The sequence below is a fragment of the Simochromis diagramma genome, unplaced genomic scaffold (assembly GCF_900408965.1).
Source record: "Simochromis diagramma unplaced genomic scaffold, fSimDia1.1 OVJJ01000216.1, whole genome shotgun sequence".
NCBI classification, from domain to species: Eukaryota; Metazoa; Chordata; class Actinopteri; order Cichliformes; family Cichlidae; genus Simochromis; species Simochromis diagramma.
The window spans coordinates 18,755,830-18,775,441 of record NW_024386883.1 but is presented as its reverse complement, the minus strand read 5'-3'; the positions used below and the strand labels follow the sequence as shown (position 1 = coordinate 18,775,441).

The window sequence follows — 19,612 nt, the reverse complement described above, 5'->3', positions numbered from 1 at the left end:
AAGACTCAGCAGTTCATCTGCATCTAAAGGACAAAGATCACTCTTTCGAAGACGCCAATGTTCACATTTTGGACAGAGAGGACAGATGGTTTGAAAGAGGAGTTAAAGAAACATCTATGTCCACTGTGAGCGACCATCTTTGAACAGAGGCGGGGCTTACGACACCAACTGTCTGCCATCTATAATCCAGTTTTGAGATCCCTCCCCAGACGCCTTAACGCCCACTCACATCCTGGGCCATCTGACCTCAGGAAATCACATGATAGGGTGGGGTGGACCTACACCCGTCTTCACACCTTGGCTCATGTGATTAGGTAGAAGATCATTAGGAGGTCCATTGTCCCTCTTGGGGGACACTCCCACAGGGCTTAAATCTGGGACTCTCCACCATTTGACCCTAGAACTGAAGAAGCTTCCCAGATGAGAGGTGAAACATCTTCAAGCAACTCAAAGAAGTCCAGACGCTTTTCTTTCCAAGCTCCTTAGACTACGATGACCTGGATGACTGAGAACCTTCACAGACATCAAAACTAACAGTTTGACAGGCACTAAACAGAACGTTTGCACCAAAATAGGGACTCTCCAAGAGCATGAGCTCAGCACAAACTCAGCATATCTAAGCACAGTGTGCAGTGTGTCCTTAACTGGTGTATTATATTTGATAATTAATTATTTTTTCGTTTTTGGGACATCTGCATGCATCATGCATCGTCATTCTCCTCCCTGAAATTTTTAAGCAAATGCAAAAAAACTGGCAGATGTAGCCAATATGATAGAAATCAAAAATAATATGCAAACACTCCATTTTTTTAAATGGAATTTTATGGCAATTATTTCATGATTCAGGCTTTAAATTGTTAAAAAAAAAAAAAAAAAAAAAAGCTGCTGAACATGACAAGTGGAGGAATTCAAATCAGTTTATTTATACAGCCACAAATCACATCAACAGTTTCCCCAAGGTGCTTTATATTGTAACCTGAGAGATGGATCTGATACTTCAGTTTGTCCACCTACTGTTCACTGAAGCTTCATCAGAAATGGCCTCAGTCAAGGGTGGCTGTCAATACGACATTTTCAGGAAGGGAAACGGGGAGAAAAAGTTCATACATCTAAGAAAGCACCTGACTGACAACGATCCCAAACACGCTGCCAATGCAGTGAAAGCAAACCTGGACCAAAAAACACCCAGAGCCTGATCCTCAACATTACTGAAGCAGAGTGGGATCATCCTGACAGACAACAAAAAGGGAGAAACATCCAAGGAAGAGCTTTGAATCTCTTTCAAAAAGCCTGGAGAACGATTCCTGAAGACTACTTATAGAAATCCAGAGAAGCTGCCACACATACGGTCAGACCAATTATTAACTTTCAAACTTGTTACAATTATACAAAAACTTTTTTTTTTTGCCTTGTTTCCATCCATTTCTCATTTAGCAGCATATAAAGAAATGATTTGAGGCTTGGAAACGCATCAAAAACCAGTCCAGAAACCAACGGGTGAAGTCAAGGTGGCTACATCCATCTTTTAAATACAGTCTGGTTATGCCACCAAATGTGAGACATTGAAATAAATATTGCAACAAAAGCTACACCTTTCTATTAAACAACTCACAGCGCTACCTGTCCTTCCTCTCCTCTGTGCCGTCCGTCACCAGCCTCCGTCTGTGCCTCCCTCCGTCAAGAGGAGCACTTTGCCGAGACCGGTGACAGTAATAAAGTCTGACTCAGTGAGGCTGGAAAGGATGCAAATGAATGTAGATGAGGATGAAGAGTAATTGCTCACACAGAGTGCTGTGAAAGGTGTGTGTCAGAGAGAGTGAACCCTTTGGAGCTCTTAACTGGAAATGGGTGGCCCAGTCAAAGAGGAGAGACTTCAAATATCTGTTTCTCTATTAATGTTGCTGAATGGATGGAGCAGACGGGCGAGCGTCGGTGAATGATGGCAGATGCAAAAATAATGGGGAATGATGTCACAGAGGAAGCAGCAGAGAGAAAGAGAAAGTTTTTAAGTAACAGGGAGGGAAGGAAGAAATTAAAGGCGGCGGTTATTATCTCATTAAATATTACATTTTTTGTATTACTGTTCATCTCATTCAGGAACGTACACTCATTCTGTTGGATAAGTGTGGAAAACTGATGTAAACACGCCAAAAAAAGTCTATAAAATGGTGCACACAACACCTACAAAAACTTCTGTATGGCAGACTACCTGACCTCAGTTTGGCCAGTCTCCTTCTCAAAGCGTACCAAATGGCTGCTTTGGCGTTTTCAGTGCATCCCTGGAAAGGTCTGCTTTGACCACATATTCACTGCACTTTGAGATTTTACCACAGACATCAAACAAACATCAACTTCTGCAACCTGACTTTCATAACGAGGCGCCTTCGTCAATGATTTAGACCACATTACAGTTTTCCGTGGAAGGCTCCACCATGCCCATTCCTGATCAACACCTCTGGATCTCTTAGCGATTGTATTACATGCCAATTTATCCTCCCCTTGCAATAATTCCTGAAAAGCCAAGAATCTTTTGCCCACATAAAGACAATATTCACTCAGCATGGCCCTAGAGTCTAGATCAGGGATCTTGAACTCCAGGCCTCGAGGGCCAGTGTCCTGCAGCTGATTTAAATGGCTAAATGACCTCCTCAACATGTCTTGAAGTTCTCCAGAGGCCTGGTAATGAACTAATCATTTAATTCAGGTGTGCTGACCAAGGGTGAGATCTAAAACCTGCAGGACACCGGCCCTCGAGGCCTGGAGTTCGAGACCCCTGGTCTAGATGGTTCATACAACTCTATCCTAAGCCATCTCCGGTGATCAGCACAACCCTAGCCTCAAACCCTAAAACCCACGACCCCATCAAATCAAGAGAGTGAGAGAAGAGAGTGAATGCAGTCAAATGTATGTTCTGGAAAACCATCCTCAGCTCCAGGGGAAAAGCACGACCTCGCAGGTTTCATTCACTGTCACCATAAATCAAAATCCCATTTTTGCAGCTCTACAAACACAGTTTCACCCTCAGCTCATTAACGACCCTCAGGCGGGGCATCCATGTCAAACAGAGTCTCTGTTTAAGTCAAAGCTCCAGTCTTGTGACATGACCTTATGAGAAAGGGCCGTCAACATTAAGCTTAAATCTGCCACTTCCTGCAGGCAGACTCCGGGATGATCCTCTCTGTTGGAGCGTTAATTGTATGCAGATGCTTTGTTTATGCTTGTATTCATGATATTGTCTGTGAGCTAATTTTGTCTTCACTATCCTCCGTTACACCCCTCTGCTCTCACAGGAAATCATTTGTCGCAGCGGCGTCACTCGGAGGCCGACTGGCCACAGCAGTCAGAACAACTCTGTCACTTCTTATCTCCCGTCATAAGCACAAAACTCATTTGTCTAAAGCACTAACATGTCAGCCTCTCCCCCCCCCCAAGAGTCCTGTTGGTGAATATGAGCTCCCCAACACATCACTCTCTTACCTAGCTTGAATTTCTCTCTCTGGAAAGAAAAAAAAAAACAATCCTCCTCATCCTTTTTGCTAGTTGTCATCTTACTCCTGGCATACACGACTACAACCAGCAGAGATCTGAGCCTTGCTCTTCTCACTATCGACTGCTTATGATGCTAATATAAGCATTACATTACTCTGCTTTGCATTTATTGTATGTCAGTTTGACACATTACATCAGCTTGGATACAAACGCATGTGTGCGTCCCAGTGTGTTTCTCTGTGTGTGAAAGAAAGTAGTATATCTTAGCTAAAGCGGTTACTACTACGTAAGATAACCCCTAAAAAGGCCACAATAAAAGTCCTAAGAATCTCAAGTTAAAGCTTTTTACCCTCCCAAAAGTGAGTCCACCAACAAACAGCAGTTTTAACTCCTTATTAACAACATCGCAACAAGAGCTGCACCTATAAAACAAAAGGCCACGCACTCACGCACATCAGCCATTTTCCCACTTTAGATCCTAACCGAGTATTCAAGGCTTTTGAAGGCGGCCACTCACCCATCACTCGGAGCCGGTCTGCGCCCACCACCACCTCCTGCTCATCGGCGGAGAACAGGAGCTTCCCAGAGGTGGATTTCACTTCAAACATCTTGCCTCGTGCTTTAAATCCACTGGATCCTGAACCGAAGGAGAAGAGAAGAGAGAGGAGACATCAAAGAGGAGGGACTGGAGCTGATTTCTTACCGAATTACCCGAGAACATGAAAACTTAAAAAAAAAAAGCACCCTGGTGGAAGATGTGGGACTTATGACCAAACCTGCAATATTGATTTTGTTGTGATTCATGAGACTGCTGAGAAAATTTCCAACAAACCGATCCGGTCTTTAAGTCTGACGTCATTAGCTGTGCCTGGGCCCAAACTCAGCTGCAGGCCCCAAAGTCAAACGAACACCGCGGCATCACTGAGAGTTAAAAACTGTCTAAATTCTTTCATCTTTAATAAAATGTTACATCTCTACCAGGTGTAACATCTAAGTTTAACATCCAGGCATCCATGAAAACAGAATTTATTACATTTAACAGAGTTAGAAGTTAGCAGGAAGTTAGCTCGCTAGCTTCCATCTAAACATGATATAGCATGTTCTGACTGAGGGATTTCTGAAAAAATTAAGACGTACAGCTCTGCTATCACTTCCAACATAAATGAAGACAGAAAATTAAACAGCGGTGGCTTTTGTTGGTTTACTGAAGTTGGGCTAGCTGGTATATAATGATGCTACATGATCGCTAGCAACACAGCTATGTTAGCATAGCATAAACACAGTGAAGCTGGAGGATGAACGCTAACTTTTTTTCCATTCAATAAAAGTTAATGTGAGGGTTCCCGATGGTTAGGGACAAATGCAATCGCATGGCAGGATGGTGTAAACGGACCAAACTTCAGTCAGGAGAACAACTGAGATCATACGAGGTTAGTCATTTATATACTGCTGCTGGGCTGTAGTTACATCGTAAGGTTTTAAAAACTAAGCTTTAAAATGAACAGTGATAATAAAAACCGAGAGAGGCCGACAGTGATCACTGACTGTTTTTAGGGGCTTATTGAGATGAAATAGAACAAGATGCAAAGCATTAATATATGTTAAGAACATACATACATTCATACATAATATATGTTAAGAACACAACAGCCTTAATAAACAGTCATTTTTTTATCACTTAAAGACCGGATTAACTGTGTGTTCTGATCAAATGTAACCAGAGTCAAAGGAGGGATAGACATCCCCTTTGCTAAAGAGGCCACAGGTGTGATGTCATATTTAATCGCAGTGCCTTGTGATATTGTTGTTTGGTCACCAATGCCTAATCCCATTAGTGGAATTGCTGATCATTAATTCATATTGAGCAGACGAGTAAATGCCAATGTCAAGTGGCTTTGAAGGACAGGAAGAATGAAAATAAGGCAACAGTCACATATCAACTAAATGTCACTGTCTTTTCCTTTTATTTGGAATTTTGTTGCTATTCCTAGTTTATAAATTAGAAACAGAAACAGTTCTGATCTAATTAGAAAGCATGAATTATTCAGCCTAAGCCAGTTTAAGATATTACATAGAACAGAATAAACAAGGAAACATCTCGAGTCTAGTTGCGATCAAACGTTTAGAATTCCAACCATCCAGATGTGACCTGTTGGTGGAAGCGATCCTCTCTGCAACACGGTTGTGCAAACCAGACACATTTCACTGAACGTGTGCCGGAAAGATCCTCATGCGCCAGCTGACAAAACTCTGACTGGTGTCACAACAAACAAGAAAATGTAGACAACTCCACCCAATCCCAAATTGCTTTGTCTCACGCGGTGGTAGAAGACACCCAACGCAGAGGCTGACTGATTGACACGCGCACAATTGATTCTGTCACTCTCCATCTGGGGTGTGGAGTTCCTCCCCGTACACCAACGCCGCTTAGTCATCAACGCATCCGAGCAGACTTCATCTTCCTCCTCTTCAGACTCGGGAGGCAAATGTCAGCTTGCTTTTTAATGTGAGAGACGCCTCCCGAGCATGTTTACGCCGAGTGATTTCACCAAAAACTGTCAACTCGATCAACGTGACAGGTGGCGAATGAAGAGATGTAAAGAAGAAAGCACAATCACAGAGTAATGGAGGAGAAACTGAGACCTCTTCTGGCATACTTAAAAGGATCAGAGGAGAAATAAAATCACGACGTGTAAATGCTTAATTATAAATAAGGCCAATGACTTCTGATAGCAGGAGCAGCTGCTTCAAACATGAGAGTCTGGATTAGAAACGGTTCTCAGAAAGAAATTTGGGAGTTGCAAAATATTTCACATGCTGTAGAATAACATATGCTAAACAAATGTTCCCTTCACATTCTTGAATCTTTGCAATATGGAATGATTTTAGCTTATCAGACCTCAAAAATTCACTGTGATGGAGAAGTGATCAAACTAGCTGACTTTGAAATATCTCCTGTGAATATTTTAAAAGCCATTAGAAGTTATTTGTTGGGTAATGGAGCTTACACTAAAGCCTGTAGTATGAAGCAGGATTAGGTTGCTGTCATATGGGCCTAAAGACCTCCAGCTGGTGACCCCCAGGCAACTGCCAGTTGCTGGGGAAAAAGGTCTACTCCCTGACTGACTGGTGATTGGTTGCTGAAGGTTGCACAGATGGAACCAGAAACCTCCTTCTGATTGCTTTGGTCGTTACCAGACTGCTGTGGCTGCAGTTTGGATGGAAGACGCCGAATTGTCTGCAAACAAATTTTCTTTATACGTGAACGGTCTCCATTTACAGTTTTAAAGTTTCACTTAGTGAGTCGTTATTAATAGCAGACGAGCTAGCGTCTTTATTGCAACCAATGTGAGACTGTGGCAATCTAAACCTGACCAAAGCAGTCAAAAAGAGGTACGCACAGAGGGTTAACAAGGAGTGTGGTAACTCTGTGGTAACTTATGCTGAAGAGCCAACCTTCGCTGGAGTAGATTATCTTCTGAGTATTAGATTCGAGGTACAAAACCGATCGGTTCTCTGATCAGCACCTTTTCTGGAGGATTTCTCAAACCTTGCTGAGCTTTTGCTGCAGCAGCTGCTCTGCTGTACAAGCTGTCTGCATATTTTACAAAGATAGTGCAAACTGTAATTTTACAAAAATAAAAGCTTTGCTGCCAGTACAACTGTCCATGTTTGTGACATAATTTCCTCTAGGGATCAATAAAGAATTCTGATTGGTTAGCTCCACCAACACTGCCAATCTCGTGTGAACATGCTGACAGCTAGACTGTGAAACTCTGTGTTGACTTAACAAGTTGGTAATCACCATCATGTGACCATTTAGCCCAGTTGGCTATATCTTTGTTATCTGGTTTCACTTTCACTGACATGAGCAGAGTATGTCAAACTTGTCCTTGTGATGGGCTGACGACCTGTCCAGCATATAGCACACCTAACCCTATCACGGCCCGGATGGACTCCAACCCCTTTGTCATCCTGAATTGGATAGCAATAGAGAAACTGAATGGACGGATTCTTAAATGAGCCTCATTGCGTAGCTGCTATCTTTGCCATATCTCTCTTCTAAGACAAGTTTTAATCCCAAACAGCTTTCTGGCAAAATGAAGGTCAAGTAATAGAAGACAAAAAGGCGTCACCAGTTCCTGTAACATAGTTCATGAATAAACCTGAGGGGAAGAATCAAAGGAACTCAGATCTACTCCAGCTTAACCGCTGCCTGCGAATCTTTGCAGATTCTAATGAAAACAATGAAAATCAGCGTTTCTCCGGCCGAGTCTTACCTGTGACGAGCTGTGTGAGCAGCTTGTTGTTGTTGTTGACGATATTGACGGACACATTTCTGGATGACTGCAGGAACAGTGGGCGGCCCTGCGGAGAGATCGACCAGGTAACTCATTTAAAGCAAGGTGCAACTGTCATCAAGTTGCTAATGCTTATTTAATCATGTGAAGTCCAAGTTTTTATCGATGAGGACAAGTAACCCGTACCCTGTTTAAAAAACTAGTTTTATCTGTTTCAGTTAGAATCTTTATTTTTCGTCCTCTGATTGCTGAAAGCCAAACATCGTACATTTTAATATATTTATGTGTCCAAATTTACGATTAAGGTTACTTATCACTGACAGCGACTTAGACTAAGGTATAAACACGAGTCGGGGACCGAAAAAAAAAATAAAAGGAGTACAAAAAAAAGAATGGGCCACAACCACTGCTTCATCTTCAACCTTTTATAAGATTTACTTCGCTTCTTCACATCACCTAATTGCCTTGAATTTTTTGGGCTTTCAGCAAAGAAATTGGGTGCAGTTGATTTATAACTCAATACAAAATAAGTGGTGATTGCACGCGAATCCAGATTACCTTCGCTTCATAATAGTTGAAAATTTTAAATGATTAAAATCCAATATCTAATGTTGATGGTACAATTTTATACTGTACTGTGATATAAGAATGCAATATCTAAGGATGATGTTACAACTGAACCACTAACCAGCATTTAGCTGAAAGCACTCCCACTGCATGGCCATCGACTCTCTCACGCTTGCATTGCGTTTGATTTTGTTGCCTTATGTCTTTGCTGTGCTGGTCTTATATGGCCTCAGTCAGCTGCTAGATAATGAAAGTACAAATGCATCCACACACACATAGAGATGGCCACAAAGGTGTGACTTCAGACACACACACCGCCATAACTGTCCGCACTCAGCCTCCTGCTCCGTTTGATAACTTCCATTTCCCAGAGTGCCCTGCATTAATCTGTAATGCTGATCACGTTGGACACTCTGCTCTTTCTGTGCCCGACTAATCTTCATGCCTCAGTCAACTTCTTAATTAGAGATAACGGCCTGACCATTGTGCTGCGCTCGTAGCCGAGGAGGGGATATGCCTTGTGTGTATATTACAGATAACATTATGGCTCTTGCCAAACTTATTGAAGTTCCCACAGTAAATACATCCAATATATGATACACAAGTAGGAACTTATTACAATAACAATGAGGTGTGCACTGAATGTAAAACTAATAAGTTGGAGAACAGTTGACACTTTGTGTTGCATTAACTGTGGACTCGTTTCTGAATGTCAGTTTGACAAATAGTGCCCAGGTGTGTGTGTAAAGCACTTTTAAGTAGTTTTAAAACAGTGTCCTGAGGTAAACAGACTGTACTTATATACTGCTTTTCTACCCAAATTGAGCACTCAGAGAGTTTTCGTACTATAAGCCTCATGCTTCGAGTGCGTTGCCTAACATTCACACACAAACGCACGTTCTGATGGATGAATCACGGCCAACTTGGGGTTCAGTATTTTGCCCAAGGATCCTTCGACATGCAGTCGGAGGAAGCCATAGATCAGACCACCGATCTTCCAATTAGTGGATGACCCACTATGAACCACAGCTGCCCCGAGGTGCCATGGCAGTAAGGTTAGATGTATTTATTTTTAACAGTGCGTACTAGTCGAAAGAAAGAGATAATTCACTCCAAAGAAGATAAAGTATCTGCAATTCAAAGTTTCCCCTCAAAAAACGGAACTTATTGACTATTTCCAGGAGTTTTCTAGTAGTTGCTAAAGATTTTTGGTTAGGAGAAACAGATACCAGTGCAAAAACACTCAGAGCCCAGGTTTATAAGTGCTTCTGAGTCAGAAAGATACTAGAAGCTATCTGACTGGGATGCACTTAAACATCCTTAAAACTGCAGTGAGTTTCTTTACTGACAGCTCAATGCAAAGAGGAGCGAAAGCCTACCCAGACACACAAGACGAACGGGAGGTGACCATGTGTTCCCAGACAAGCTGAAGTACTGGAAAACCTCATAGCCTCCAGCTGAACAGCTCTAAAGAGTGAGCAGAGACTCCCCAGCATGCTGAGGCACAATAGCAAACTTAACAGTGTTTACAGTGAGCTTCACTTAAATGCATTTTTAATAAAGAGTCACAATAATGACCAGAAATATAAGGAGGAGACGCGGCACTCCAAGAATCCTGAATAGAAATGCTAAAGATCACAGCTGCCCTTTTTCTATTAGCTGATCATGTTGCACTGATGCAGCAGTAGCAACAAGCAGAGGGTCAAAGAAAATGCTGCCACCATTCCCGGAGCATCCCGCAGAGCTCCTTGGGCTCTGACTGAAGCAACTGTGCTCCCCTCATCCATAATGTGAATCCAGTTAGTGGCTTCATTGGATGACAATGTGATTTTTAAACCTTATTTTGGGTCAAAGTGTGCAAACCTTTGAATGGGCTTTTATCAGATTTGACCTGCATTTCTATACACTCAATTGGAGTGCATAGCTGCAGTAACCACTGAAATTGAATTTATGGCGCTCGTTGCTCATTTAAGTGCAGACTTCAAAATAACCATCTGGATTCTTTCCAAGATAACTGCTTAGATTTGCTTTTAGAAGGACTTTGACAGTGACAGAGACGGTGTCTTTGCAATGACAGGCTTTCAAAGCCTTTTTGCCTTAATAAAAACATTTTGTCTATAAATATATATGTTAAATTTATTTCAACAGCATTCTCATACAGAGATCATGCTACATGATGCATTTTGTGTTTCATCAGCCATACAGACAGGACTTGCTATGATAAGGTAAGGACAAATGACGGACTACTCACTTGCCAATCACAGGCTTTTCCTGACAGGAAAGTTAAACAATGGCTCAAATACAACCGTTAGCTTTTAAATCGTTCCACTTTTAGGCTTTTTCAGGCCACTTCTGAAAACAAATCTTCAAAGTAAAACAGGAAAACCAACCCAAGAGAACACTGAATGAAAAAAAAAAAAAAACACTAAACAAGAAGTCCAGGACATGGAAACACACAGTGCTAAGGAAGACTCACTACTAGAATACAGAAACACTGGAAACAAATACTCAACGTTCCAGGAAATAGACTAGCCCTGGCGCTTATTTCTCAGTCTTCCATGTCATGTAGTTTTTTTGCAGTCTGAAACTGGCAGAACTCACTGCAACTCAATGCAGGTCCTGCTCGTACAGAATCAGTTTAACTAAGCTTTGCCTGCAAATCTGCATCCAATTGTTTAATATCACTTTTGAGGAGCTGAGAGAGAGTCCACGTTATATTATTCATACATTTCCTGAATATTAATGTTGTGTGGAATGTAAAGATGGAGATAGCAGTCATCCCTACTGCTATTATGAATGCAAATCTAGTGATACCAATGTTTTGACTATATCACTGGCTCATATATTATTAATACTAAGCACTAGAGATATATTATAATATATCACTAATAGAACTGCCTAGAGTATTTTTTGTTTTCAGCCTGTTTGCAGTTTGGATTTGATTTTCCAGCCCTGGAGGATGCTTCATGTTAGAGCGCTAGCTGAGGCTGGCTCCAAAAGCAAGTCGATCCCCACAGACTTCCACGTATAAATACACACTAAAAATGCATGTTGCCAATCTGATATAAAAATGGGAACAGCCTCTATGGATAGTTTCCCCCTTTGTAAGAAATGTAAAGTGGCTGAAATTTTTATTTTTTTTTAACTTGTAGCTGGAGCTGCAGATTCCAGTCACTAAACTGAGCCTCTGTTTGTGCTGCTGGAGCCTTTTGAACAGACTATGTTATATTAAAAATCCGTGCTTCAGTTTGGTAGATGGTTCTGTCACAGGCGACCTTCAGCAGTCACTGGGACGTCAGCGTCATGGTAACGGTCACTCTGAGTCTGTGGGCTCTCTACTTTTACTTATTTCCTGATGGATTCTTAGTTTTCTGTGTTTATAACTTCTTCATGTTTTTTGGGTGCATTTAGTCTCAGTATCTTATTTCCTGGTTATGTTAGCATTTATTTCTTCACTCAGCGTTTCTCGTCCTATCCTCTTGTCCCATCCATCCATCCATCCATCCATCCTCTTCAGCTTATCCATTTCAGGGTTGCAGGCGGCTAACACAGGTCCTCTTGTGTCAATTCTCCAAATATTGATACTTGCTTGTAGTTTTACTTCCCTCGTTTTTCGCAACTTCACAACAGCCTCAATAAACCGCTTGCCGTTTCCATGTCTGCATTTTGGGCCCACAACATCACACTCCACATGGTCTGTATAATCTGTATAATCGTCATAGCAGTCAGAGACAGAGACAAGTAGCTGCAGCAACAAAAGGATTGCTCAGAGTTTGAGTGAGCAGCACGCTCAGCCTAGGCTGATTGTACTGGTCATGTACTGGTGGAAGGAAACCCATCTCCAAACAATCAAGGACCAGCTTGGGCTGACTTCTGTAACATAACTGATTACAGTGTCATCTGCATATTGTTGTATTCTGGTTTCATTCCTATATAAAAGCAAGTTACTTACAAAATTAGTTACTAGGCTAAGTAACTTTATATAAATTTCTGTTTATGCAGAAAACAAAAAATGTGCAATTTTCAAAAGTTTAATTTCTCTATTTCTGCAAAATCCATTAAAGACAGCAACTGTATTTGCAGAGTATTTTCACACCCGTTGCCCATCTTCAAAGCAAACACTGTGAGCTCATTGCATAAGGCTGCAGTAATTTTGGTCGTGGTCATTGCTCGGTGTTAGCGACTGTGATCAAAAAAGACCAACGGGTGATTTTACAGTGGCTACATCCGACCTTTGTACACAGCTTATGGCTTTTGGTCATCATTAGTTCATGAAACCTCAGTTTCTCTCAGAATTGTGACCCAGGCAGTTAATGGATGAGATCTGTCCAAATTTTTCACTGCATGCCTCACTGCTCACATCTTACTGTAGCTGTAATGACCTGCATCACTACTAAACTCACACAGAAGACATGCTGATGGATTTCTGGCGTGAATTCAGGTAGTAAGCTTACAGATATAAATCAATCCGATAACTAATTCTTTATTAATGTATGCTTTTATGATTCTCCCATTAATCAGTCCTTCCCAACTTGGAGTTTTCCTGTCAAAGAAACTTAATGTAGCTCAGTATGTGGAGCCAGACACACTTAAACTAATTTCTTTGGAAAGTCCTCCAACAGTTCAGATATTTTAATCTGGACCAAACATGGAGCTGTGATTTCCTTGGGTACATAGCAGCCACACTGATTTTAGGTTATGAATACTGACATAACTATTCAGACATTTCTTATTACTTCTATGGCAGTACACAGCAGATGCCAGTACTAATCGATGAGTTTAGCCAGCAGCAAATATTCTTGGTTAACAGCGAGTCCTGAGCTTTAAAATCATCACCGTCTTCCAGCAGCAGGTCGCTTATCGTTCCATCTTCATGTAGGGTTTTTTTCCCCTGCGACGCCTCAGAGAGGCTACAGCAGGAGTCCTTCAGGGCTGTTTGTGTACACTACACGTGTTTAGTTCATTGCAGTGCGGTGCCTTTGATCCGCTCGGTCTCCCTCTTCTCTTTGTTACTAATGCAACAGACCATATTACTCCCAGCAGGACGCCTCTCACACAGAGAGGAATTGGGAGGGAAAAATAAATAAAAAATAAAATAAGAAGGGAGAGAGGAGTTAGGCGAGAGACCAGAAGAGAGATGTGTGAATTACAGTTGGTTATAGAAATGTTTCTTGGTGGCAGAGCTGCTCCGGGGGTTGAATTAAACCTCGGTGAGATGGGCCAAAGAACCAATATGTCCGGAGTAAAACATTGGCTGATTTTGGAAATTTGGGTTGAATGAAAATAAATCCACAGTGTCGAGGCTCACTTTGAAGAGCTCAAAGGTAATTTCAAGATGCAGGAGATGAGCAGTGACTGAATAGGTCTGGACGGTTGACTAATCTATGAGCTTAGTTGCTCAGTTATCGTTTTTTAAAAGACACCATATTTGTAAATATTCTAAAAATATCTGGTTTATTTCAGTTTTGTCCTTTTGATATTCAGGATCGGTTCTTGTCCTCCAACCAAACCATCACATTGTTTCTTTGTTCTCATACTAAGTGTTCCTGAGACATCAAACTTTTCTTTGGTAAAGCTCAGATCTGAAAGCAGTTAACGTGGACGAGGTATAAACACCTTTGATTTGGAAAATGCAGGTCCTACACACCTTCTACGTGCACTTTGTTAGAGCTCACTTATCTTTACATGCACATAACCACAAGTCATAAAAACAGGTCGACACAGAACCAATCCAACGCTTTCTGAGAATTTCTGACAGTCTGCATTTAAAGGTTGATCGGGAACGAGCTCATAAGAGACACACGTCATTATTAGTTGCCTTAACACAACAGTTGTGTTAATTAGTAAATGTCAGCGACTGAGAGAAGCATGTGTGTCTGTCAGTGTGCTTCGGTCACCATAGAAAGACATTTAGACATTTCACAGAGATACTTTAACTTAAGTCAACATTTATTTTGATTTACTGGAAAATGCACAAGAGTGACTCTCTGCTGCTACATTAGATATTTAATGTTTGAGGGTTTAAAGGGTCAATGATGGATTTTTACGCCTCAGTATGTATCTATAAAAACCTGATGCCCACTAGAAAAGATTCTGGTTTTCCCAGGATAGAGGGTGGTCTCTGCAGAGACAGAGACCACCCTCGCTAACCTCTGATATCATTTGGCTCTACAAATATGGCTGAAATATGACCGAAACCTGCTAACCTGAGGGTGATGAGTTAAATGCGTTTTAACCTTCTAGATTAAAGTACTCGAGAATCTTTTAGTGCCAACTGATTTACCGATGGTTCTAACGGCCTGACTGATGGCAGCTCTTCTGGAAGTCTCCTCTTATATCACTACAATGACTTAGGTAACATGTCAGCCCCGAAGCAGCTAACGATGGTTAGATTAAAAGTTTTGTACAATTAGTTGCCAGAAGAAGTTTGCTGCACTTGACGCCCCTGATTTGAATAAAATAGCTTGAACTTGAACTCTATGCAAATGCGGAGCAGCCAACTTGTTTCCCCTTCACTTTAAACACAACAAAGAAGGCAGTGAGGACCTGCTGACAGAGACACGTCTTACAGCAGCTTTCTGTCGCCCTTTGATAACAACGGTAACTTCACTTAGACAAGCGAAGCATAAAAGGAAACAGGAAGAGGAGTGTTGGGAAATACAGAGCGGACTGCTAAATTTTTATTTAGCGGTTGTTGTTTACCCACTCCTGGCCAACTGTGTACTGGTCTTTTCCCATCGCCTCCTCCTGGTTATCATTATTCCTTTCATATCCTTCGCTCAGTTTCCAGTCATCCATCCCTCTCTCTGTCCCCTTTCTGTTTAGCTCTCCTTAAGCTCTGCTGTTTTGTATTATGTCCCGTCTTTTACTTGCCACTTGCCCTTTCTGTTCTCAGTCTGCTTTTACGTTCATCCCTCTTCACGGTACAAGAGCAGAAGGCATGATCCGCACTTTCAGCGCTGGTCTGGTATTCATATTTTATGAGCTGCTTTGCTAGTTATCGGCCATCTATCCTGATAGACGAGTTCAAACTTTGGCTTTCACCTAACGAACATGTGGGAATGCAGAGCCCAATTTATGCTCTGGGGATTTGTTATCCCCTGTTCCTGCTTCTTGGACAAGTAGTGAAACCCTTTTATTATGAATATTCCACAGTGCTATGATACTGCATTGCAAACACGGCGTGTTTGTTTGAGTTGGTGTTGAACTTGGCTGTCTCCTGCATGCCGCCTGTCAAAGCAAGCTTGCTGGTGCTCTGATTCAGTCCTCCTCCATCTGTCTCGCTGTTTCTGTCTCTATTACTGCTGCTCCTTCTTCCTCATCTCCATCTCCGTTGTTGATATGCTCTCCTCCGCTCTCTGACTCGCTCCTGTATCCCCTCTGCATTATCGGACCATCTGCCCACTACCTGCACACAGCAATGATTGCTCCCAGAGTAGAAAAGACAAAGGGAGAGAGACCCTATCGCTTTATTGTGCCCATCTCTCCCATTTCTCTGACATCTTCTAGGCCTGGATGCTCGTGTAGTTGCTGTTTGGACACCAGGAAGCACCCCAGAATGTTAATTTGTAAAGCCAGCATAACAGGGGACCTCAGCCAGACAGCATTTCGATTGGTAAACACCAAAAATCCTACTGCAGGAACACTGAAACTGTAGCTGAGTGCAGAACGCGGGGAGAAAACGTGCTGATAATACTGACGTGTTTGCTGCTCCTGTTTGTTTCCTCAGCAAGTCTGAAACATTTGCACTAGTACAGCCACACCGTGCTCACCGTGATCAGGCAACAACCTCCCTGAGGCTGAAAATGAAGCCAAAAACTGCATTTCCTCTAATGGCCAGTTCAATCCTCATAGACCTCTATGTTAAAAGGACCAGCTCCTCCAGCCATGAAAAAAAACCAGTTTCCAGCCTGCCACTAAAAATTATTTTACCCTTCCCTGTATCATAGCAACTGCACGGGGAGGGTGATGCCTTTTTTAATATACCTCACCCAGTTGGATTTTGTTAAGGTTTGAAGTCTTGGGTGACTTCACCGCGGCCAAATGTGATGCAGTATGGAAAAAAACGGCCAAACAACACAACCAAGCAGTGACGGCCTTTACGACACTTCAAGTGTTTCTCATCTTCATGTTGCTGTCTGCAAATATCTCCCAAAATTATGTCTGAAAAGTGGAAATGAACACTGGAACGTTTTGCTTCCAAACCTCTGAGCTTGTAGCAATATTGGTAAATAAAAGGGTTCCTTTTACCCCTTCTTCTCTCTGGCTGATTTAAATGGACGATACGTTATAGTGACCGGATCAATTTTTAATATTAATGTTACATTAGCAAATATATATTTATATTAGCGTCCTCGGCCTCCTGCCTCGTTTGAATACCCATTTACTTATTATGGGTGGTGACTTTAATTTGTGCTTGGACCCTGATGGATAGATCGTCTGTAAGAACTGGACACTCGACAACAAAGTCAGCTTCTTATTTACAGTCCTTTTTTTCAACCTACGGCATCTCGGACATTTGGCGTTTTTTTACACCCACAAGACAGACAATATTCCTTTTTTTCAAATGCTCATCAAACCTACAGTAGAATTGACTATTTTGTTACTGATAACAAACTAACCTCTCTTGTTAAGTCATGTGATTATCAGCCTATTGTAATATCTGATCATGCGCCCTTAATATCGACACTGCATATACCCGGTATGGAGTCTCCTAAACGGATGTGGAGATTTAACTCTCTTTTGTTAAGTGATGAAAACTTTATAGAGTTTATTTCGGATCAAATTACCTACTTTTTGGAATTTAATTTAACTCCAGATATTTCCATCTCGTCGGTCTGGGAGGCTCTTAGAAAACATTTTGATCTTCTGAAGATCTGCTTAGGCAGCCCAGTAGCTTCCAACTTGTTTTTTCCCCCTTCAATGTCTGATGCCACATTTCAGGGCTGGCAGAGGCGAGGGCTGAGATCTTTAAAAGAACTACTCATTGACGGCACGTTTGCCTCATTTGAACAGCTGACTAATAAATACAACTTACCCCCCTCTCATTTTTTTTAGGTATCTACAAATACGACACTTTCTTTCAGGCTCTATCCCAGGGTTCCCAAATAGACCCCCTAATGATGTAATGGATGACATTATGTGTTGTAACCCGGCTAAGAAAAAGGCCATACCATCAATACTTGTTCTGATTTTGCGCCTGGGTTCTTCTTCTATGTCTGCAATTAAGCGATCCTGGGAAGAGGATCTTAGAATCTGTATTGCTGAAGCAGACTGGGGCAATGTTTTAAGTAATATTCACTAGTCCTCCATGTGTGCAAGACTTTGCCTTCTGCAGTTTAAAATAGTGCACAGGGTTCATCTCAGCAAATCGAAATTGGCAAAGATGTATCCCCAGATTGACCCAACGTGCGAAAGATGTAAATTGGCAGAGGCCACCTTGATCCATGTGTTTTGGTCTTGTTCTGGACGGATGTCTGTGAGGCTTCGTCATGCATATTTGGAATGAGAGTGTCACTCTCAGACTTATTGCCTTCTCTGCAATATTGGCAAGACGTCTAATACTTTTGAAGTGGAAGGACGCAGCCCCGCCCACAGTTTCGCATTGGGTTAAGGATGTTTTATTTCATCTTAAATTAGAGAAAATTAGGTTCGTTTTGAGAGGCTCTGTAAATAAATGTAATAAAGTCTGGAAACCCTTTTTGATATTTTTTGACCAACCATCTACACAGGTTCAGGAATGACCTTTATTTATTTATTTATTTATTTTTAATTACATTTGTTTGCTTATTTTTTCTTCCTTCTTATTCTTTACACCTTGGCTGGTGTTATTTTGCACTAATTGAAAGTTTTTCCTTTTAAACTTTTGATTACTTGACAGCGAACAGGGGTGTTGTTTGTTAGGGTGGGTTTTTATTTTAAATTTTCTCTCCTCTTTTACTTTTATTTGATGCTTTGTATTTTTGTATTTCATTGTGGAAAATAATAAATATATTAAACACCAAACCTCTGAGCTACGAAGAGATAAACCCACCCCAACGTGTGTGTGTGTAGTGACGTGCTACAAGTAAGTATTTATCTATCTGCATCACTATTAATTAAGTTATCGAATTCAAAGAGCATGAAGGGGATGAGTTTAAGGTAAGAATGTATGTATTGCATTCTGTGTGAAGTTTGGACTGTGGGTGGAAGCCAGAGGAGCCACTGAGCATGTGCAAAGACAAACATTTTAGTTTAACTGGTGATTCCAAATTGGCCACATGTGAGCTTGAATGGTTTTCTGTCTCACTTGAAACCTGTCCACAGTGTAGGAGGCTGGGATAGGCACCAACTGTCTGATGACCCTGAATTGGATTAGCAGAAGAAAACGGATGAATGGAAATAAAACTGGATCCTGTTGTTGCTGAAGCCCTCTGATGCCATGAAACATTCATTCTAATCTAATATTGTTTTATATTACAATATAACACGATTTAACAGAATGACAGCTTGACTTTTTGGTTTGTTATAACACATGTGGTTCAGTTTTATTGTTAGAAAAAAAAAAATCAGTGAGAATTAAAATCCAATTGTGACCTAGCAGCACACAACATGAGTTGATGGTAACCTGGCCTGATCCCAACTTAGAGGCACACAGACTTTGTCTTGTGTTATTACTAAACACAAGATTTCCCTTATATATGTTATAAACTGTTAAATTGCTAATATCCATAAAATATATTTATATTAGTATGATATTCGTTACCTGGGGCCTCAAATATGGCAGTGAGACACAGACTTAGGCGTTAGAGAGAAGGTCAAACCACGAGCTCTGTTCATTAAGCTCAAAGGAATTCTCTTCATGTCGAGGTTTTGGACACGTCAGACTCAGAGGATATGCAGTGGCTGACAGCCATATCTTATGGGACTTGAGAATGCTTCAGGATTCCAGAGGAGGCGTGAATGAGAATAGTAGATTTACTGAGCTTTAGCCTGCTGGCATTATAACCTGACCCAAATACATGTGGAAGGAAAAGGAAGTCAGATCATCAGTTACTCTTCTGAGAGCACGCGCCTGCTTCAACATAACCTGTTTTAACATAGTTTTGGATTTCTTTTTAGGTTCAGACATTTGCTGAAATCAGCTTGTCGTACGTGCGGCTGAGTTGATAGCACTCGGAGTCCCAACTGGATTGTCTCACATGCTTAATTCTCACTACCACACCTACAATCATTAGACACTTCACACCTTCTCAATCTCACCTCATTTCGAGTAT

At 41.5% G+C, this 19,612-nt stretch overlaps 1 protein-coding gene across 7 annotated transcripts in view; it reads right to left on the bottom strand.

The window, feature by feature from the left end:
• sgcd (sarcoglycan, delta (dystrophin-associated glycoprotein)) overlaps positions 1–19,612 on the bottom strand; it is a 399,067-nt gene that overhangs the window by 77,581 nt on the left and 301,874 nt on the right. For all 7 annotated transcript variants that reach the window (XM_040032548.1, XM_040032550.1, XM_040032549.1 and 4 more), the window contains 2 exons: positions 7,770–7,857; positions 4,007–4,126 (listed from right to left, as the gene is read on the bottom strand). In XM_040032548.1, the coding sequence (XP_039888482.1) occupies positions 4,007–4,126; positions 7,770–7,857 (208 nt within the window). The remainder of the gene's footprint in view (positions 1–4,006; positions 4,127–7,769; positions 7,858–19,612) is intronic.